This window comes from Drosophila miranda, chromosome XR, assembly GCF_003369915.1.
Source record: "Drosophila miranda strain MSH22 chromosome XR, D.miranda_PacBio2.1, whole genome shotgun sequence".
Classification (NCBI taxonomy): Eukaryota; Metazoa; Arthropoda; class Insecta; order Diptera; family Drosophilidae; genus Drosophila; species Drosophila miranda.
Window position 1 is genome coordinate 4,966,577 of NC_046674.1, and position 16,200 is coordinate 4,982,776.

Sequence of the window (16,200 nt, forward strand, 5' to 3'; positions counted from 1 at the left end):
TTCCTGAGACTTCCTCTTTCCTGGATATTGTAAACGACTTAATCGCTTTATGGCTGATTTAATGGTTATTTTCATGTTTATAGCAAATTAAATAGGCAATCATGTTGAAAAAGCAAATGGGCGAGCCCGAGTCCCCTATGAGAGATATAACGCTAAAGAAATAAGGCGATGCCAGAGGCAAAGGCAAGCGCAGAGGCAGGAGGTGGCAATAAAATAAATAAACTTTGAAGGCAATCTCAATTGGAAGCGACAATATTGTTTTTAATGATTTCCATGGCACAGACCGACCACACAGCGCCCGGATCGTGTGGAATGGTGGGATGGTGAGGGCGAGGGAATCTTTTTATTTGGCTTTTTGGCTGCCGAAAGGAGGAAAACCCGGAAAATCGAGAAAAACAAACCAGCGAGAGAAAAGAAAAATAACACAAAGCATATGCGTGGGTGGCAACGTTTAGAGAACAACAAAAGACCATGAAAAATCAAGGCGGCAGAAATTGGGGGAACGAATGAAACAAACCCACGCCCCCCCCCCACTGTGTGGGCAGGGAAATCTTTTAAGCAAATGTGTGCCAAGGATAACAATGTGTTGCATACAAGCCAAAAGCCACTTAGTGCATTAGCTAATTAGATGGCAATTCATCGAAGCTCTTTAACTGGAAACTCTTGAATCTCTTGGAGCAACCAATTTACATTTGAGCATTGGCTGAATCGGCGCGGAATCGTCATCGTCCTCATCAGGCGTGGCAGGAACACGAGGCAGCCAGGAGCAGAATGACCGCAGCGAAGTTTACGGGGTAAACAAGAAGTCAAAGACTGGTGATTGAGCAGTTCGAACAAGTTTCTTCGCCAAAGTTGCGCTTAAGAAATCAAAGTAACTTTCGCAGCTATCTCTATTTCTCCCTCTCTCTCTCTCTCTCTCTCTCTCTCTCTCTCTGTATTTTTTTGGGTTATACGGGGTATACATATGTACATACATTTTTTCATCAACTGCTATACAGTTATTGGAAACTTTTACTGAACCAGCCGAGCCAGAGCAGGCAACTTGCCAGCTCCTGCAGAACAACAACTGGCCAACGCCTGACTACGGCTAGTAGCAGTTAATACTCTAACAAACTGGAACAAACTTAGGCGAGGCATATCTGTTACGAAGCCGTGAAGAGAGGAGCAGCCAGAGATTGGAACTTACTCGTCCTACATATATCTTTGTGTTTATCCGTGTAAGATTTCCATCTATCACATTTACATGCAGTACATTACAACATGTAGGTTCCATTGTTACTCCTTAAAGTTCCCCGAAAGGGAATTCCCTAGACGCTATCTGGTCAATGCTACCTCCTGGTTATTTACGAGCTCCTTGCAGCCCCCAGAGCCCGACCAAGGGACAATGGCCAAATCATGCGTGTTATTTATACCCTCCCAGAGCAGCAGCAGAAGCAGCAGCAACAGCAGCAGTAGAACACAGAACAAAGTGTTGATAAGTTTGGATAAACCAGTAGACCAAGTCAAGGTGCAGCAACCCGGACTTGATGATGGCCAACTGGTGCAGTAATAGTTGGTAGTTGGTTGTTGGTAGTGGCAGTGGCAGTGGCAGTGGCAGTGGCAGTGGCATTGGCTGTAACAATAACTCTGCCTTCTGGCTGCACTTGTTTAATTAAAAAACTTTCGTTGTTGATTTTATTAGATTTCGCTGGGCTTCAACTTGGCCGGCTGTCGGTCGGGCTTCAACGAATAGTGCGGTCCACTCAGGATCCTGCTGCTCTTTACCGTGTAGTGCAGGTTCTCCTTGCTCTCGCGCCACTCATCGGACGTGAAGAATACGAACCCGACCCGCTCAGCCTTGCGGTAGGCGAGCAGTGGACCCCGTGTTCCAAAATCGTACGGCAGGGGCTTGGGTCGGTCCAAGTCGATCTTCTGCAGGATGGGCGAGAAGATGCGCCAGATCTCGCACTGCTCATCGGTGCGCATGAACATGCTCTGGTTGCCCTTCAGGATGTCCAGGATTTGGCTGCGGAAGTTGGGCATGTACTTGGTGTCTCGCTCGTCCACTCGTAGATTGAGGGCCGCCTCCTTCAGACAGAGCTCCTCTCCGGGCTGCTTCAGTCGCAGCCGCATGAAGATCTCCTCGAAGGGTGCGAGTCTCAGGACCAGCTCGTTCCTGATGTCCAGATCCTTGCTGTTCCCCTCGTCGCACGCCACCGATTTGTACTGGATCCTCACCTCTATCTTGGTGTCGTTCATGGCCTTGCCGGCACGCAGGATGAATGGCACTCCGGACCAACGCCTGCTCTTGATATGCAGCACGACCATAGCGAATGTGGGCGTCAAAGAGTCCCTGGGTATGTAGCTGTGCTCCGTGTAGCCCATCTTTTCGGGATCGTTCTCCGCACGGCGGTACTGGCCGATGATCACGTCCCCCATGTCGGGGGTGACCACATCCTTAAATATGTTGAGTCGCTGGTCTCGCAGGTCGTCGATGGTATTGGTGTAGGGCTTGTCCATGGCCACCAGAGCCAAGAGCTGCATCATGTGATTGGTCATAACGTCGCGAATGATGCCGTAGAAGTTGAAGTATTCCGCACGGGCCTTTACCGGCTTCTCGCACTTCCACGTTATCAACACGGCGGCCACATGACGGTTGTTTAGTGTCTCCGACCAGAGGTTGTTGGCGAAGCGCAGGCCGAACAGGTTCTGCGAGATCTGTTTGCTTAGGTAGTGATCGATCATGTAGATCTGCGACTCCTTGAAGGACTGACACAGTAATGTCTGGTAGGGCTTGAAGGTGAGATCGTTCCTGGCGAAGGGCTTCTCCACCACAATCCGAGTGCAGCCCAACGGCGATTTACACATTCGGCCCAAGTTGAGGGTCACGTGATCGAAGGTGATGGGGGGCAGGGCCAGGTAGAAGATGCGATTCGCATACACCTGGTTGTGCTTCGTCTCCTGCCGCACCATGGCCTCGGTGAGGGCCACGTAGTCGTCCGCTTGGTCGTACTGCCCCTGGACACAGTGCACCGTCGTCCAGAAAATGTTGAACCTCGGGGGATCGCGCTCCGGGTCCAGGTCCATGTAGGGTGCACACGTCAGCCGGAAGGTTCTCGTGTGGAGCTTCGTTCGGCAGTAGGTGAAAATCCTGGTGCCCTGCGGCAGCCGATTGTCCCTGTAGAGGGCCCACAGGGCCGGAAAGATCTTCTCCTTGGCCAGCTTCCCCGAGGCCCCCAACACCACAAAAGAGGTGGCCGTGTCATTGTTCGGATCGATGGGTTGCATTTCGTTAACGGAAAAACTTAAATTTTAAAGGAATTATCAAAAGGGAGAATTTTGAAGTGAACTTTGAGAGTTCGAGCAAAGAGAGAGCGATGAGAGCCACCCAAGAAATAGCAGCTTAAGCTTAAATACTGAAAACTTCAACTAAATACCATCTCAATTTGTTGGAAATACTTCAGCAGAGCCCTTAAAGCCCCCAGTGATCCAATGCAATATTTTTACAGAATTTAAATCGCCATTTGCTGCTTCTGCTGCCAAACAAAATGTTATTTCAGCCAGCAGCAACAAGCTGGCTGGAAAACTGGCTGGCAAAAATATTCGAGAGCCCGGCAGGAAGCACGGCAGGATTACTTGCCGGCGGAGACCAGAACGGCGATGGTGGGGGCAAAGAAGTTTCGAGAGTCGAATAAACACATGAGAGATTTCCAGCTGCCTTTGCCTTTGCGTTTGCCTTTGCCTTTCAATTCAAATTCAATCATTACAAATGCCTTAAGCTCCCGTTGAAGTGCATCGGAGACCGACGAAGGATCAGGACTGGGGGATGATGTTGCACTGGCATTTTTATACCTTCAAATGGCGCACATGTTGAGGGGCCAGCTAATAGTGCTGGCCTCTGCTCCTAAGGCCCCAGACAGATGATGGCAATTCGAGCTCAACGATTGCAGACCGATTTCTATTTTTTTATTCACTTTTTGATGGGCAACGCGGCCAAACGCGGACAGCATTCAAGGGGACCAAAGGCTCTTGCGAGCCTTTAACTCCCTGTCTTTATTGACTGTTTCACTTCCAAGTCTATGGTAGCTTTGGGCTCGGGGCAGTCTCTGGTTTCATTGCCTTTGGGTCGCCCGGTCGGATTTCTATAATGGTTACTCTCCGCTCCGATTTCGCACACATTTGCTTCTTACGGTTCCAGGTGTAGCCCTTCTTGAAGCACTTCTTGATTTTTGTAGCCTCCAGGCTGAGGCAGCAAAGCAGGAGCAGCAGTGCAAAGAGGCCGACAACTGTCGGGGAGATCTTCATGGCTCAGCTGTTGTCAGCGTCTATTAAGGCGGGGGAACAGAACGCACTCGATTCGGTCATGTGGTGGAGCTAATCGGGCTAAAAAGCTGAAACTTTATAGAGAATAAAGCATGACGAAGACTTTTGGATACGGCTTAAGAGGGTCTATGCTGTGTCGAAAGAGTTATTGTGTCGAAATGCACTTAGGAGCCTGCTTTTATTCGCTACAAGATCCTTCCATTACGAATTTAGGTGCTCAGGGAAGAGAGAGTTTCCTGTGGCTCATATCCTGCAGTGACTAAGGTGACAGAAGGAGGACCGACAGGGATTACAAGCACGGCTCACGACCTTTTCTCCCCCTCCACGGAGCCAAGGAACGCAAACAGCAGCGAATCAAAGTAAATAAAAGAAAAGCGTTGGCGTAAACGTGACGCACGCATCAAAATCAGGACTAATTCAGTGGCGCTCCTGCTCTACCACTTTCTCTCTGAGTTGCTTTCACTTTCTTCCCACGTGCCTGACAAACCCGCCAATATTATTAGGCAGGCACATGAGGAGGGGCCGGAGTCGCTCAGAGATTAGTTGCCAGGAGAATCCTCTCATCCTGGACATCTTCAACTTCAATTGTTTGCTGTTGGCTTTGCTAATTGGCTTAGTTTGCCCCTCTCTGGATAGGCCCAATCCCTATCCACATTCAAAAACGTCCTACGAGTGCAGGCCCCATCCTCGTCCTGGCCGGGCGCCCACCTTGCGTATGCTTGTTATTCTGCCATAATCATGGCCGAGCATTGGTCAAGAGCTTGTATTTACAACTAATTGAGGTCGAAGTCGTCTCTGCCATGCATTTGCATAAGCCGCCCATCGACAGATAGACTCGAGATTGAAGTACTTTGGACATTAAGATTAATTGGCCAAATTTAAGGAAAATCAAGTTATGAATGTGATAACAAGTTAATAGGGTTATCGAAACCATACAAAATGCAGAGAGAACAGGCTACATAGAAATACGAATACGAAATTTGTGAAGGGGTAAAGATTTTGTTTGAAGCTTATAATAATCAATATTTTTCTTAGACTCTTAGGAGTTTAAAGTCTGTCGGAAGACAGAAACTATGGGGGGCTCTCAAAATTTATTCAAATTGTTTGCCTTCAAAGCTGTCAATGTGGAAGAATGATGCCTGAAGAAAGATGAGTTCAATATTAAGGCATTTAATGGATTATGGCCACACACAAATCGGTTGATTCATGACTCTGGACCACCCCCAAATCGCTCATTGTAACCTTTGCAATGACCCGACAAGAGGCAGCATTCCTTGGCTCATTTGATTGTAGCAATTTTGGTCAGTTGAGTAGGCCAACTGGCGCCTTGGCTTCTCCCCCCTGAAAGTCAATTTCAATCAGCAAACAAAGGAAATTCCTAGGCCGGAACCGAACCAAGCACAAACATAAGAGTGGTCAATGAGCCCAGCAGGAGGAGGGACGGAACGGAACGGAACTACGGTGCCCGGAGCCCGGAGCCCGCAGTACGGAGTCCGGATGGATGACCCAGACAAACTAGCTGGGACAGAGCTCGAGCAGAAGGACCAGAAGGAGCCGAAACTTTGCCAGCGATTTATGCACAAGCAAAGCATTTTAAACACATGCATAAATCACACACATAGAAAGCCCGGTAAAGAGAGCGAGAGGGAGAGCGGAACAAAATGAATTATTTGGCAAACAGTTGCTTAAAGCCAAAGTTTTTAAATGCCCAAATGATCAGGTCAGGTCGGGTGGACTGCAGGTCTGTTCATCTCCTCCTCTGATGATGTGTGACAGTGTGTGGCAAATGGAAGCGGGATAGAGGCCACACCATTAAGCTCATAATTGCCACATGGATATGGCAGACCAGGCGGCAGGAATATGGACTAGGACCAGGACCAGGACCGGGAACAGTAATAGAGGGCCACACATGTGCCATCTGTCGGGAGTAAATTGTGGTTTATTTGTTTTCATTTACTTTCACTTGGCTCGCATAAAATTTAATTAAATTGTTTTATTGCATTCTGGCCGAATGGCATTCCTTTTGGCCAACTGGCATCAGTCGGCAGCATCTCAGTATCTCAGCATCTCCCGAGCAAATGGAATGCTCCAAAGAAGAGAAAAGAAATCTCCGTTCGCATAATTAAAATACGGTGCTGCTCCGCATTTTTGTGGGTTTGGCCAATCTTTTATTGGATTTCCCGGCCAGAGGGGGGGTCTGAGACGGAGGCGGAGTCACAGTCAGATTCGGACTCGGACTCGGGTTCCTTTGGTCCATTCATCCATTCATCAAATGATATCAGGATTTTTAAGTAGGGGTATCTCCTTATTTGTTTGGGCCTTCGTGAGAGCATGGCTAATAAGAAGAAGAACTAAAAGCCCGTTAAGTAATTGACCCAAGGCTTTGAGTGACTTTAGGAGACGTTTTAAAAATTAACCAATGAAAATTCATTATCCCTGAGCCTCTCAAACAATGGCTTTTGGTACCTGGCTCTTTCCGTTGTCGAGATAATTAATTTCTGGGTAAATTTTACAATTTTTAATTCGAAATTTGAGTTGACTTCTGAATGGCAGTTGACCTTTCACCTGCTCTTAAAGTGCTTTTTTGGGCAATGCGCGTGGGGATTCCCGGAACACGACAAAAGTTGAGTTAGGTCCGGGTCCAGTTCTGTGCCAGGGAAATACCATACCCACTTGTGGGTGGAGTTCGTATTGACTCGGCGAGTTCAAGTTGAAGCCTAGCATAAAAGGATAATAGCTTGGCAGGAAAACAAGAATATTAAATAAATAAATAGAGCTACACAAATGCTTTAAGAAAAGCTTCTTTTGTATGCACACACTTGGCTCCGCTTGGAGCTGTTGGAGAAGCTTCACTGTATATGGAAAATACGTGGCATACTTTTAGGCATAATCCTCAGCAAGAGCACAAAATGGCACACAGAGCACAGGAGCAAAAAAGGAAAGCGGACTCATTGGCATATCTACATATTTCTGGTTCAATGCATCGGTAGGGCACACACAAAGAGACCCACAAACACACAGACACAAACACAGACACAGATACAGATAGAGAACGGCAAGGCCAAAACACCGAATAGCAAACATCTCTGGCGATTATGCAGTGAAAAAGAGCAGCCCGAAAGGGGGTAGAGAGAGTGAATATCATCCACAGAGCACGGGCTGACCAAAAGCATTCGAAAGATGCCAATTCATTTGTGGCAAAAACAAAAAAGACAAAACAAAACCAACAACTACAGAAACCCCAATCGGATGTGAACAACAATGTGCCAGAGAGATATAGAATGCATATGCATATGTATTCGCATTCGTGTTCGTATAATATATATTGGCCAACTATCGATCCAAGCCATTGTAATTTGCAACTTTTCAATTTCCATATATATTTTTTCGCCGGTATTTTTCCACATTTCAGCTGGAAGATAAATTAATTTTGGGCGGAGGGTTGACAGACGAAAAGAAATATGAAAATCCTTCTAGATATTCTTCGGATCGAATTACTGAGAAATGGTTGCCGGGCCTGGTGCGAAAATCCCCTATACACAGCCACTGAACCGTTAATAACCGAAGGGATTGATTGAAAACTAAATCAAAAAAATACAAACACAAATATATTGCCGGGGAGAACTGCCCAATTTTTCTGTCTGGTTTCGATTCGCTTTGATGTGCTCAACGGGTTGAAATATGCAAAATTCCGTGACGTGACCCACTTCGTGGCCACAGAGACATCTACTTGTGTGCGATTGAGGTGAGAAAAGGCTCCGAAGGAGCTGCCTGGCATGTGCAGCAATCCACATATGTGCATATGTATGACACTCAAATGTGTTTTGGTCAAGTTATGGGCTGCCATGTGCCAATGTTTATGAAGAAAAACTGTGCTTTGTGGGTGTCCCACCCAACACCTTCCACAGTGGAATGTCTTTTCAGAGGACCCTGTCTCAAACTTCCGCTACTAAGATTGAAGATTGAAGCTACAAAACCTCGTTTCACTGTATCTGCCTGTCTGAGAGCACTTGGGTCTACAATTTGGCCAGGACCTTGCCACGGTTTGCCATTTATTTGCGTATGTGTATGTGCTGTTGTTGCCACGATAATTTGCTGTGACATGCAACTGTTAAAACTTTAATTGACACCAAAGAGGCAAGGAGAGGGCGAGGTGCAGAGCGGGGCAGAGCGGGGCAGAGGACAGCAAAAATGTCGACAGGAGACAGCAGCAGTTGAGAGGCAAACACTGAGAGTTAGATTATATCCGGCTGGACAAGGGCTTACTCGCTCGACTATGTACATGCATTAGGGCAGAAGTCCTACAGTTTGGCAGTGCTCGTATTTATCATCTTTTTCATTCTCATGCTCCCAGATAATTGAGTTTCCTGCCTGCACACAGAGATCCAGCAACAACTACAAATTATTGTTAACTCATTGCCATAAAAGAATGAAGGAATAACAGGAAGAACTCCCAGTTGTGCCCCCCCCCCATCATCATCATCATCATACTCCCATGAATGTCTAATGTGAATTGTCACATTCCTTCCCACTCCCACTCCCACTCCTTTCACTCCTTCGCACTTTCTCCTCGTTCCTGGGTCTATGACGAGAAGCAATTACTATCTAGAAATTCCCCAGCATTGGAAATAAAAACCGAAAACTAACAAATGGAATTTTCAATTTGAGGCGGAATCAACAGTTTGGTAACGAAAAGAGAGACAAAGAACGGAAAGAGAGCGGTGCCGTGCACTGCTTAACCGACGCCGAATACGAAGCAAATGCCCGAGCGTCGCGCCGAACACGAAGCCAGTCCACGAGCGGCGCACAGTGGAATATCAGCCGAAAAGTGTTTTACAAAATCAAAGAATTTCATGAGCACTTTGAGTGGTATGAATAGAGAATTTTAAAGAGCTTTCAAATGTCTAATTTTTCAGCAAATCGGACTATGAGAACTCAAAATTGAAAATTATTTCAGTGTCCAAAATTTGATTGAATTTTTAATTACCACTGCATCTTTCAGGTGGAAAAAAGTAAGCTCTGTAACGTATGGTTCTGTTTTTGGTATCTATTATTGGGTCTCTCTTTTGCATAGACAGCTCTAAAGAAAAACCTATTTTTCAAATCATCCAATTGGTGGGTTGTTTTTCAAATTTGACTAGACTTAAAACCAAGTATATTCCTGAATTTCATGTAGATTTTTCTTACATGTGTTCTCTGAATATTTCTTCACCTAAGTTTTAAAGCGCGTTCTGAGGACCTCAGCCATTTGGCTGCTAGATCGAGATCGCACGTAAGACCTCAAAAAAAAAAAAAGGCCCGTTCAGCTTTGACAATTGGTTGTAAAGCCCTGCTTATTTGTGCGAGCTAATAGATCTTTTCATTCGTTCGGAACTCATTAAATTAGCAAGCTGAAATGCCCGAATGTCCCACTGTGCGACGCCGAAAGCTCGTGAAGTTTAAGGACGGCATTGGGCGACGAGCACTGGCGACTGGCGACTGGTGTTCTGTTCTTTGCGAATCGTCGTTGGGTGTGGACGCGAGTGGCAGCGCTATAAATAGGAGCTCTTCCGTGTCTTTCGTATCTCCGGCACTGGCTGACTGACGGGGATGCCCCAACAGCACGCTGCACGCTGAGAATAAGCCGCAAAAGTTCAAGTGACAATTTCCCAACCAATATCAACTTTTACGACAAAATCAACGCAAATTGAATTTGAATCGATTGTGGTCTGATCTTCGATTCGCCGACTCATTATACGCACAACAACGATAATAGCTAAAGTTTTCTGAGCACAAAGTTCCGTGACGTTTTTTTTTTCTGTGTGAATTCAAATCGAAAACCAAAACAAAAAACTGAAAACTCCTCGAAACATTTGCCAGGCATCCACACCCAATCTCCCAGTCTGAACCAATTAACAGAATTCGTTCTCGTGTAATAAATAAATTGCAAACAATTATGAATTTCAAATCGCAGCCAAGCATAATCAAATGAAATGTCCGGCAAAATGTTCATGCCAATTGCAGCTCAAAGCAAACAACTCGAACCATAGACGAACCAGGGCCAGGGGCTGTGGTGCAGTGCAGTGCGGTGTGGCAGAGGGCTGTGTTGTGGCAGTGGCAAACAGAGTCAAAGAAAGCCGCAAGGCTCACCTCACCCACAATAATATATAATTGGTAATAGTTACAGCAGGTAAGAAAATGGCTCAAAGAACGAATATTGCATGCACTGCTAAATCCACCATTTAAACAAATTATCCCAGAATTACCCGAAAAAAGGCAAACAAATTTGGGGCATTCTCTGCATTCTCTCGCTGTGTGTTACGAACTTTCTAATTTCGAAGCTCCTTTCTTTGAACCATTGAACGATGAACATATTTTCCTTGGTTGATTTTCATCTGGGATTCGGTGGTTTGTTTTTCCAAACCTGTATTTTTTCTAAATTTGAGCCAAGGTCGCCAGACCTTGTCGATAGTTTTAAAATTGAATAGTGAACAGTTCCACAGTTCCTGGTACAAAAATAGTGATCAAATGAACGAGTTACAAGATTATACACTCATTAAAAAGTGATAAGTGCTGGGGATGTCAATATTTTTTTAATATTTTTCGGCTTACAAATTGTGAAAAATAATGTAATATAAAAAATAGTCAGCCTTAGAGAAAATGATTCATTAAAAGATACAATATTTGTTGTTTTTTAGAAAAGTTATTTAAATACACTCAAGTCCGTCACTGTCTGTATACAATATCGCTTTAAATTTATTGTTTATCATATCAGAAACTCCTTAAGCCACTCAAAGCATACCCAAAGCTGAACGAGAACTTAAGTTTCTTGCCTCCTTAATACACTTTATTCTCTGGGTCCCCGCTTGATCCCAATTAACAAACTGCTTCGGCATATTGCCCCAACGTGACCGTACAAAAGAAAACGGAACTCTCTCGCACATACACAGCCAAGCCCCCACACACACACACCCGCACCCACACCCACACCCACACCCACACCCATTCATGTACATATATACATGTGTGTAATGGGAAAAGGCAACAAATTTGGCAAGTGCGACTCTTTTTTTTATTTGAACACCTTTAATTAATTAAACGACACAGCTCCCCCAAGTGCGGGCGTCTAAAAAAAACTTCTTGCTTCGCGACGAGGCTGCTTCTTTCGCCTCAGGTGAAGTAATGGGGGCGGGGAGGGCCAGCGGCGGGGTCGTCTTTCAACAGCATCATGATTATTATTTTATTTCATCACGCGGCTTTTAAGCAACAGTCGTCGTACAGTCGCGGCAGCCTCATAAAGGTTTTTCCGTTCTGCCGGCACCGCCCGAGGCCCTAGTCCCCCGGGGCGGGGGACAGGCACCCCGGGGTGGCGCCTCTGTCCCACTGCGTGCCGCATTTATACCAATTTGAAAAGCGCGGCATACTTATGCGCCAGCCGCATGATTATATATTTATTTGATTTTTTCCGGTGTGCGGTTGCTCTTTCTTGTTCCACCGCACAATCTTGGGAAAGTATTTACATAAAATCTAATCAAAAGGCCTGCCACATTATCTGCTCGGACTGCCGCCTCATGAAAATTTCAATAAGACATCGACACACAAGCATGTATGTACATACATATGTACATATGTATGTATGTGCTGCACTTAACCCACATTTCGGCAGCGGTCTGAGGGCTCGGAAAAGTCAACGTTTAGGCTTTGGGGCTCGAACAGCTCTAAAAGCATTTTTAATAATTCACAAGTTTGTATTTTGTTGCAGTCTGTCTGTCTGTCTGTCTGTCTGTCACAGGCGCCTGCCAACTCTTTAAGCTTGTTGTTTCAATTTATTCGTATATTTACGAGTACTTGTTTATTTATATTATATGTTTTTTGTTTTTTTGTGTTCCGTGTTTCGTGTATCGTGGACTAAAGAGGTCCGATGTAGCGAAGAGCGAATCTTTAATGCCCTAAAGTGGGATTCCAATAGCGTGTATCGTTTCTTAGTGACTGATAACTCCAATTCAATTGCCACGAACTTAGCCCTATAAAAGTAAACTTGAAATCTATCTGCTTTAAAGGAGCATTTCCAGGCACTAATTAATATATAAACAAATTAATAAAACACACGAATAGATTGCTTAATTATTGTATTATCTTTTATTAGTCACTGACCAGATCTTCCCCAGAAAGGAGGCAATCAATCATTAACCTGTTAGGCAGAAAACGAGCAACATATGTATGTGTGTGTGTGTATCCCACCTCATAGACTGGGCATATGCCCCATCTGATAAGTCTATCTATAGCCCCGAACCACACGCTTCCATCTGATTCACACGAATTGTGCTTGTCATGCGAGTGGCCGGAGAACGACATTTTATTCACATATGAACATATGTACCTTCGACATCAACAGAGCCAGAAATAAATAAAATACACAAAAAAGTAAGATGAAAAACCTTTATGTGCCCAACAAAATTAATGCAGATAACCGGACCGCATGCAATCAATGAAATATTGATATTTTAATGTTTAATCTTTTCAATTAAATTGGCAATGATTTACCACGGCCTCCGAAGATGTTTGGCGACCGAAATTAATGACACATTAAGGTCCAGCTCTGGTCCCGATACGGGACCGGAATGGTAAATGACGTTGTCGCATAAATCAATTAAAATGCTAATTGAAAAATAATTAAATATACAAATTAAGTTGCAAGTTGCTGTTTGTGCGGACGGCTCGGCTCATCTGCATTAATATTGTGTGTGTTTCCTTGCCGATACGATTCTTGGCGATTTAACGAATTGATTGGGATTCGGATTCGGATTCGCAATGAGTGGGCGATTTCCCACAGAGCCTCATTTTCTCTGCTAATAAATATCCAGTTCTATCAAATAATACTACTACGTCCCGCTGGCACGACTAAACAAAGGTATTCAATTTGTTTTCCTAGCCATTTGTAGGCCAAACAATCAAGAAAGCATAATTTCTTTGGAGCCACTCAACTATATGGCCATTTTTCTGGATTTTATAGAATCGATAGTCCATAATTTGCTGCACAAATCACGCATACGCCTCGTTGGGCGCACAGAAAAGCGCCAGCTAATTATTCCGCTAAGCTCATTAACAGCTTTAACCGATCAGAAGTGCTCGAAAGGCTCTCCACAATCACAATTGCAGCGCATTCCATCAAGTGGAAACAATTTCCATTTTAAGCTTTTTACTCGCAAATAAATTTTAATATATTCATTTAATTGAATGGCCCAAAGAAGAGGGGCGGGGACATCTATCTACCAATCAATCAATCAGCGGGCGTGATGAAAATTATTTTAAGAGAAAACCCAAAAAATAAAGGAGAATGGAAAGCAAAATAAAGAAAAGAAAAGGAAAGGCAAGGAAAGCTTGTGGCTGCGGTTTGCATAATAATGGGTCCCTGTCCCGCAAAAACTGAGACCGAGTACAGCTCTCAGCTCTCAGCTCTCAGCTCCCAGCTCCCAGTACGTGCCTCAGTCACTGAGCTCGGATCAGGTCGGTTCAGTTCCATCCCATTTCGTACGGTTTGGTTCGGTTGGGCTGGATTTGGGCTCCATTTTGCTCACTCAACCGCAACACAGATACAAATTAGCAAGTGCAGAAAGCTTCACCCCTTCACTGCGGGTATTTGCTGGGTTTTTCTGTCAGCCCTGTGGCCTGTCAATGCCATCGGGCAATGGAAAAGAAAGGAAACGAAACGAAACGGCACGAAACGAAAGGGCTACGAAAAACATCTCTGGCTCGTATTTACCCAGTCCCAATTATTTCTTTGGTCGGCGGCTATCCTCAGTGCAAACATTGACGAAAAGTTTTAATTACAACAAAGCAATTATTAAGTATTATCCAAGAGGGGGAGGGAGAGAAAGCAAACAGGTTGGAGACCATAGTCTAGCATACTTATGAGTGTGAGCAAATGGAGCGTGCTGCATGTTAATGGAAAACACAAACTAAGCTCGCCCGATCCCCATGGATATCTATGGGGGCGCTGCCAGACTGCTATCTACCATGGAAGCCGTCCTTGCAGTCTTTTTCTGGTCAGTTTTTCTGCTGGTTTCGTTAATCTGCATAATATGCTAATTACGACACACTTTTCCGGCACACAAATCATTCATTTATCATCCCGCTTTGGGGCACAAACTTCATGTGCGGGCTGGGCTCTTCAATTAGACCCTGAACTTTTCATCTGTTTGGCCGCCTCTATCCCTATCCCTGTCTCTATCTCTTTACCCGTTCTTTGCGCACAATTTGCTTTGCTAAGATTTTAATTTTTCGCTTTTGAGAGCGCTGAAGATGATGCATACAAATTGGGGCTGGCAGGCAGAAAGAGATACAGTGGAGGCTCGGGAGAACTATTCAAGAATTCAAGAACCATCGCAAGGGAATTCAAGTATCTCCAGTGAAGAGCACTCCTTTGCTCTCATCCTCAATTCCCGTTCGATTATCCGGCTGAACACACGAATCATTTGCCCTGCAGCCTTAGCGGGGCCTCACTGTAGCTTCTGCTTCTGTTCTGCTGCAAACGCATAAAAAATTGTTGCCACATCACTCAGCCTGCGTCGCGTCGGCAACTGCTTTTCAGCTGCTTTCTTTTGCATTTTGCGGACTACGGACGGTGGGATGGGATGGAATGGGATGGGATGAGCCGCAGTCAAAGGAATCTCATCAGTACCTCATCCACATGCACATCCTCAGCCTGCTCCTGCTCCTGCTCCTGCTTTTGTCTCACAGAAAAATGTGTTGCATGCCACAAGAGGGGGCTGCGGGCTGGGAGCTTATTATATTATCACTGCACCTTTGATTTTTGATTGACGCCACAAAGGAGAGCCGCACAGCGAGGGCCTTGAGACTCCACCTCACTTTTAATTGCATACTCTGAAGGACCCCATAAAGCTTGATCCCAAAAGGGGGTAATATATGTATGCACGCATAAAGTTTTTATACAACTTGCCATCTGCCCTTTATATGCTGCTTTCCGCTGCTGTTTTTTTTTTTACAACATTTACCATCATTTTTAAGGCCCGAGCACTTTAATTTGTTGCAAATATGCACACGGAATAGGAATTGAAATGAGAGTGCCAACACACACAAGAGGCAGGGAGCAGGGAGCAGGGGGCAGACTGAAAGCCATTACACAGCCGGCCTATATTTCTCTGGCCGCCTTTCTAGGGCCCTCCGGCCGAAGTCTATTCACGATTTCGAGCCTATTCCGCCCGGGTGCTAAAACACACGCGGCGTCATCGAATTTTGGAATGAGGCTGAACAAGTCGTAGCCGCCGCTTTTATACATTCTTGCTCTTAAGCGTGGAATACGTGGAGAGAGGGGAATAGGAAATATATGAAAGAGCCCAGTTAATTGCTTTTTTCCAGAGAGGAATTTTGCAATTGAGCGAAACTCTAGGGTTTTAAGTTCTGAGAGAGATTCAGGATCAATTGAAGGAATTGTGAACATCAAAGAAAGGATTTATTCATATGATAAGTGGCATCATTCGGACTTCTAGAAAGCCCTCAAACTGTTAATATGTATTAGGTTTTCCTTCTCATCACTTATGAGAAAACATCGAGTAAAGAAAAATATATTAATTGATTCGGAAATGCCTCCTCTCTCTATCACTCTTAATTGGCTCCTCCCACCCTGCAGCTGGTAATATTCGTATGGTTATGTGTATTTTTGGTGGGTTAGGTGGCCGGAAATGTCCTAAGAATACTATTTGTATTATGCTCATTAAGTTTTATCGAAGAATGGCCTCTAGTTCAGAATCATTACGCGGGCAAGAGGGTCCTGAACTGAGACAGACGATGGACAAAATAGTCGATTTTGAAGATTATATCGCCCGTTGGGGATCGTTTTGATCCCCATCAACAATTATTGATGTCGGGCACAAGACACTTGTGGGCAATGACGGCGCC

The 16,200-nt window shown here is 45.0% G+C and overlaps 2 protein-coding genes across 2 annotated transcripts in view; one reads left to right on the forward strand and one right to left on the reverse strand.

Annotated features, from left to right (window-relative positions):
• Nucleotides 1-1,574: 1,574 nt before the first annotated feature.
• Nucleotides 1,575-3,350, reverse strand: LOC108150994 (glucose-6-phosphate 1-dehydrogenase). Its single transcript, XM_017279344.2, has one exon. It carries the CDS (start codon nt 3,265-3,267, stop codon nt 1,678-1,680), a length of 1,590 nt encoding a protein of 529 aa, XP_017134833.1. The 5' UTR covers nt 3,268-3,350; the 3' UTR covers nt 1,575-1,677.
• Nucleotides 3,351-9,807: 6,457 nt separating this feature from the next.
• The window catches only part of LOC108150999 (tyramine/octopamine receptor), a 31,566-nt gene continuing 25,173 nt past the window's right edge, over nt 9,808-16,200 (forward strand). The window contains exon 1 of the mRNA XM_033387817.1: nt 9,808-10,471. The gene's annotated coding sequence lies outside the window, so the exon portion shown is untranslated. The remainder of the gene's footprint in view (nt 10,472-16,200) is intronic.

Coding starts and splice junctions, on each gene's coding strand:
- LOC108150994 (XM_017279344.2), bottom strand. CDS start 3,267: ATGCAACCCATCGATCCGAACAATGACACGGCCACCTCTTTTGTGGTG.